The 6,614-nt window shown below is 27.0% G+C and overlaps 1 protein-coding gene across 1 annotated transcript; it reads left to right on the forward strand.

Moving 5' to 3' along the window:
• The first annotated feature begins 275 nt into the window (after positions 1-275).
• LOC113873003 (ethylene-responsive transcription factor ERF107-like) lies at positions 276-1,281 on the forward strand. The gene has a single exon (XM_027510936.1). The coding sequence runs from the start codon at positions 315-317 to the stop codon at positions 903-905; it is 591 nt and encodes a 196-aa protein (XP_027366737.1). The 5' UTR covers positions 276-314; the 3' UTR covers positions 906-1,281.
• Positions 1,282-6,614: the final 5,333 nt, after the last annotated feature.

Consider the following 6,614-nt stretch of genomic DNA (forward strand, 5'->3'; position numbering starts at 1 on the left):
CAAATTCAAAGAACACTTGTAAGGAACTTCCGTGTAAATTCGTAAATTAATATTTGAAAATTTAAAAATCTGTTACTAATTTCTGACTTTATAAAATGATATTCAATTTAATCATTTTTAATATGATGCACCATTTTGAAGACTAACTTAAAAATTTATTCAATTTATGTTACATCATTACATGAGCTGTTAACATCATCAAATGGACCCAGACCTTTCACATGGACAGAGGGGCATATAAATATCTACCTTGGTTGCTTCCCAATTTTATGTTCAAAAATTCAACCTCACATTGTTTCATCACTTTCTTAAAGATGACAACAGCAGAAGAAGCTTCAAACTTGGATCTCATATGCCAACATCTCTTAGGGGATCACAACCTCTCAGATTCTTTCCTTACCAACCTCCTTCCTATAAAACTGGAAGAAGACCCTTTAGAATTTGATTTCAGTTCATATATTTCAGACACCACCACCTTCTGCACTTTCCTTGAAGGCTATGATTTGGTAGCAGACATGGAATTCATTGATCAAAATTCTTCTCCAAACCCCTTAAAGGAAGAAGCAAAGAATGAACCAATGGTGTCAGAAGAGAAGAAATCAGAATATGATATTGAAGCAAGGCGTTATAGAGGGGTTAGAAGAAGGCCATGGGGCAAGTTTGCTGCTGAAATCCGTGACCCTTCAAGGAAAGGTTCTAGAGTTTGGCTTGGAACATTTGACACTGAAATTGATGCTGCTAAGGCTTATGATTTTGCTGCTTTCAAGATGAGGGGTCAAAAAGCCATATTGAACTTCCCTCTTGAGGCTGGAGTTTGTGATCCTAAGCCAAATTGTTGTGGAAGGAAGAGGAAAAGACAAGAATTGAAGCTACCACAAGTTCAAGTTCATCACGGTGTGTCCTGAGAAGTGAGAATAGAGTTGTGTGGTTGGTTAATGATGTAGCTTAAGTTTGACAGCTATGAAAATATGCTTGTCTAGAAATGTTAAGTCTGTCTATAGAAGCAAAATGCTACTGTGAAATGTCTATATGGAATCAATTATTTAAATATCTGTTTCATGATATTAAAGTTTTTCTAACTTTGAGGAGTTTGAAACACAAGAATTTTAATCAATTTCTGTGTGAATATACAAAGAATAACGAACTAACGTAGTTTCTTATTGTCTTTTTTGGTCTCTTTCTGAGGGAAACTTGCAAATTCTTTTAGTATGTTATACAAAACCTGGCTCCTTTAAAATTGACTTTATTTTTATCTTGTCTAAACCCTTTAAAATTGAATATAAGTATGTAAAAGTGGTGATTTTTTATTTAAAAAAATATTTATTATATTTTTATAATTTGAATTTAGTAAATACTTTCTTTTTTAATAAAATTTTACTAAACTCTTAAACTAATTTTAAAAGTTGTATTAAACAAAATTGTTTTTATATTTATTGTATAACTGCCTCGTTTGGTATTTTAAGTAATGCCTTGTGATGTGTGTCCACATTCGCTTATGGTTGGCTCATTCTAGCATTCATAATTTCTATAACATAACATACTCTCATAATGTACAAAAAGATAATGGGAGTTCAGGTGAAGAGAATGAACTACAATGAAAAATGACCATAATGCTCATAAATTGTGCCTTATAACATTTCTGCTCCTCGTGTGTGCAGTTCTCAAGAACAGTAAAAATATTTTCTTAGACTCTGATTTGTTTAGAGTTGATTTTTAGAGAGAAAAAAAAAAAAGGAAGAGACTCATGTGATGTTTAATCATATTTAAAAATTTTTAAATAGAAAAAAATGATTTATAAACCCTTATAATCTCATATTTTTATGTTCTTTTATGAGAGTTTTGTATTAATCATATTCTTCCTTTCTTTCCTTCTCATTTCTTCCTTTTCAAATCCTTTTCTTTTCTTTTTTTTTTTCATCTAGACTTTTAAACAAAACCTTAAATGTAATTAGTGTAACATCTCAATCAAGATTAGAATTTTATTTTAATAATATATAATAATATTAAATATAAGTTTTTTTACTAAAATAAAACTCATTTTAATCGGTTTATAAAATTAATAATTAGTAAAAGAAAAATATCTAAATTTATATAAATAATTACAAATCTTATCTTAAATATATTTTTTTGAACTATTTCACATAAATTAAAAATAATTAGTTTTATTAATAATATTAAATTTATCAACATTTGAAATATTTATTTTTCAAAATTATCCTTAAAATTATTGAGACTGTTTTTGTCATACTCTTTTTCAACTAATTAATTACTTTGGAGATTAAAGGCTTTGTTTGAAAGTATGTTTCTTGAAAGAAGGGAAATGTTTATGTAACGTTTAACTATATTTGGAAGTTTATAAATAAAAAGAGGATTTATAAATCCTTTAAAATTCTTCTAATATTATATTTTTAAAATTTTTAAGTTTGAGAGACTTTGTATATTAATCTTTCTTTTTCTCTTTTATTTTTTAAATATGTTTTTTCCTTCAAAATTTCCAATCGAAGCTTAAGGATATCTTTTGAAAAAAAAAAAATACTAATGCAAGAAATAACTTGCAAAAGGTGTTATAAAAGTGACTATATAATAACTCTATAAAAAATATATTATATTTATGGGATTTTAGTGACCATGGAAATAGAGAAGAGGGAGAAAAATAGAAAGAAGAAAAGTTATATGCTTTTTTGGTTGAAGGGAGGATAAGGGGAAGGAGATTTGTTTTTGAGTCTAATAAACAGTAATGGAGACGGGAGCACAATGCTGCAAAGGTCTTTCTTTTTTCTTTTTATTCTGTATTTATTTTTTAAAATATTAAAATAATATAAAATTATAAAAAAAATAAGAAAAATTTTTATTAAGAAAAAATTGCAATAAAAAAATTTAGATTAATTTAAATTTTTTATAAATATTTTTAATATAATTTAATTATTTCTTTCTAGTTTTTTTTTTCTCTATTTCACTTTGCAACAAAACGAAGGCTCAATGAAAATGATAGTGCAAGTTAACGATTTGTATTTTATTTAAAAAAATACCTTAATATTAAATGCTTGAACAAAAAATAGGTGAATGCCTTGTAAACATGAATTTCATAATAAAATAAGGTTATAAAAAATTTAACAATTAATGTATTTAAAGTTAAATCTATATTTGTTATAAAAAAAAAAGAGTTGGTGTTATTTTATGAAAGAATAGTGAAATAGTATTACTCCGTAAGAGTACATAATAATTAAAATGTATGAGTGCAAATTTGGAGTTGATCCACACAACCATTATCATCATCATCATCGTGAATGAATTATCCTTCACTCTTCCATTAGTCTTCACGTAAACCACTGGGGAATGTCCCTCACAGTGTTCCTTAGTCACAAGACACACACTTCAAGAGAAAGAAATTTATGCAACCAATATCTCCAATGAGTTTTTACTTCATCAAATATGTAAATGTTCATTCAGCAATCTATCAGAGTTTTTAGTTTCTCTTTCTTAGAAACATAATATGATCTATGTCATTCCCTTTTTTTGTATTCAGTTTTTTATACCGAGGCTCTTCTCGTATTCAATTTTTCATTCGAAGGTTACTTTTACTGATTTTTTAGAATATTATTAGCAGCTCCACGGTTTGAATTTTATGATAGACAAATAGAGTCTTATAAGTATCATGCATTTTAACTTGTTCTAGTCACCGAATTCGCTTCCCTATTTAAAATACAACACATCATCATGCTTTTGATCTGTTTTTACTTTCACATAACTTCATTATTATTTTTATTATTTGCACTATCATACCTAAAATTTATAATTAAGATAATCTAGTGAAACTCAACTTCAGGCAAATCAAGCAAAATGTTCAAGAGATGACTACATACAGGATCAAGCAATAACTCTTTGGTTTCTTTTTATTTGTCCTTTACAAATGATAAAAGAAAATCGTATGGGTTACCAATAAATTAATAACTATATTTATATGAAAGGTATGAGTTTAAATATAAATACATACATATTAAAAGCAATTTCTTTTTTCAAAAAGTCTCCTTTCAATTGAAAAAATTTCCCTTAATTTTTGTCCATGCATGGAAGATAATTGGCCTCTCTCCCAGATTTTTGTTAATGGTTTTCTGGAACAAGTTGATGCCCCCAAAAGTCAATTCCTTGACGTGGAAATGTAACTTTGTAAAGAGGGAATCATCCAACAAGGAAAAGAATATTGTAGCCATTGCAACTCAGAGAAGAGAACGACAACCGCATATTTTTCGATTATTGTATTAATATGATACTACTATTCACTACGAATACAAGCATGCAATGTAACTTTAAAAAATTAAAATTAGGAACACACTTATAATATTTACATAGTATAAATTCAAAATAAAAAAATATTGGTTAATTATTGTAAAAATGTTAATAAGGAAGAACATTAATAAACTCACAGATTATATTTTATAAATAAGGATGAAAGAATTTGATCAAATAGATAAATAAATGCCGAAAAAAGAGAAAGATGAAAAATCATCAACTTAATTGGAAAATTATCTTGTTTTTGAAACAAATAATATATTAACATATAAAATATCAGTTTTTTAATGTATGCTTAAGGATAATAAAAAATTAATAAATAATATTTTTTATTGAAACATATAATTTAATATTATTAATGTATTGAATCTAATAAATTTTAATAAAAATTCACTATATATATATATATATATATATATTCTTATAATACAGGTTTGCATTTATATTTGAGAAATATCTAAATATACCAAATGAACATTTATACACAGTATAAAAAGGTTTAATAAAATGAAATATCCATACTTTAGAAGTAGATTGAAAGGGTATATTGTGGTGCAGCTGGGGCATGTTGGTGAGTTAGGGTGTGGGGTTAGGACTAGGTTTGTCGTTATGTGGTTAAGAAGGGGGTCTAACCATAGCAGCATGTGACAAATACCTTTGGGAAGAGCATATATACACTTTCTTGTTCAGAAAGTGCCAAACATAAACAGAGCATGAATCCTGCATTCACCCTGTGTGGTTGCTGTCATTTCAGTGCCAAATCATCAATTTCAACATTAATTTAGCTTTCTTTTTTTTTTTAAGTATCAGGTATCATTCTTGCTGTTCAATTATGAAGTCTTAACTTAATCTGATGATCAACTTTAAATCTAGAATTATAATTTAAATTAGAGTTGAGAGAATAGTCAATAGTATATAAAAACTAATAAATTGTTTGTTACATCTATTATTAATGATATTCTATAAAAATATATAACTAAAGAATAAAATAAAATAAAATAATTTTCAAACAATGAGTAAAAGATTATAAAATTTTAGTTTTAATTAAATTTGATCGATAATTAATTATTTCTTTTTGATACTATTGAAAGTTGTATGGATGACGTCTTTATTTTGGTTCATTATCTTATAAATAAAGCTTATGATTAGCTTCTCATCTAAACCAACCAACCAAAGGACTTTAGTTAAAAGATATACATACTTTAAATAAATAAGAACATTCTTCTAAAATTGGTTTATCCAAAACAACTTCCTTCGTCAATTTCTTCTCTCTTATTCTAGAAAATTTATTGAACTTTCATTCGCTAGTGGAAGGTAGAGAGTGAGTAAATTCGTAAAAGAGAATGAAAGACGTAGTGAAAAAGGAAGAGGAAAGAAAAAAAGAAGATATACATCAAATTACTAATATATTATTGATAAATTTAACTTCTATCACTAGTTTCTTGTCTTGCATTTTTAACCATCAGATCTTAATCAACCATCCACAATATTTGCAAGTTTTTTTGAAAGACGTTTTTATTTTACTTTTCTAAGTTTTGTGGAGGATATAAGAACCACCCCTTTTTCAAAGTACACATTATTGTCCTAGCTTTCCATAGAGTAAAAAAGTTATCCAAATCCATGAAGTATGCAGCAAGATCTGCCATGAATGAGTCATAATTCAAATGTCTAATTTTAAACATGAAAGTATGTTAAAGTTCTACATCAACTACAAAAATGACTATATAAGAGTTTATAAAGGTTAAGATATTCCTTACCTTAAGAGCTAACTTTTAAAGTTGACTTAAGTTTAACTTCATTTCTTCTTTAAACAAATTAATTCAATTGGCAAGCCTACACCTAGGCCTAATCTCAATCTATCAACCGTTTTGTTTAGGATAAGAGAATACAAATCTATTTTGATTTGCTCAAAATAATTGAAGTACAACATTTTGCTTAGTAAAATCAAATACTACTTCTCCATCATCTCTAGTAAGTGTTTCATACCATTTTGCAATTTGTTTAGTCTTACGTTGTTAGCCATGTAATCAATGAAAGCACTAAAATGTGGCTAAGTATTGAAAAACTTTGCACTCATATTGTTATGAATATGGCTAACTAAAATGGAAGTATGTTGTCCAATTATAAACATATGGTAGCAAAGGACAAATAACATGAACAAAGAAAAAATAAATAAAGAAAAGCATGAAAGACTTAAAAGAGGAACAACAAATAATACACACTCCTCACTATTTGGAGGTAAAGCAAAATAAATGTGAAAACTATTTTCCTTCATAATGATTTGAAGGAAGAGATTTATATAAAGCAACATAATGACTTTTAGG

The sequence above is a fragment of the Abrus precatorius genome, unplaced genomic scaffold (assembly GCF_003935025.1).
Source record: "Abrus precatorius isolate BTA unplaced genomic scaffold, Abrus_2018 Scaffold7, whole genome shotgun sequence".
NCBI lineage: Eukaryota > Viridiplantae > Streptophyta > Magnoliopsida > Fabales > Fabaceae > Abrus > Abrus precatorius.

Excerpts from the sequence above, each read along its gene's own strand:
- LOC113873003 (XM_027510936.1), top strand. The coding sequence starts at position 315 with ATGACAACAGCAGAAGAAGCTTCAAACTTGGATCTCATATGCCAACAT.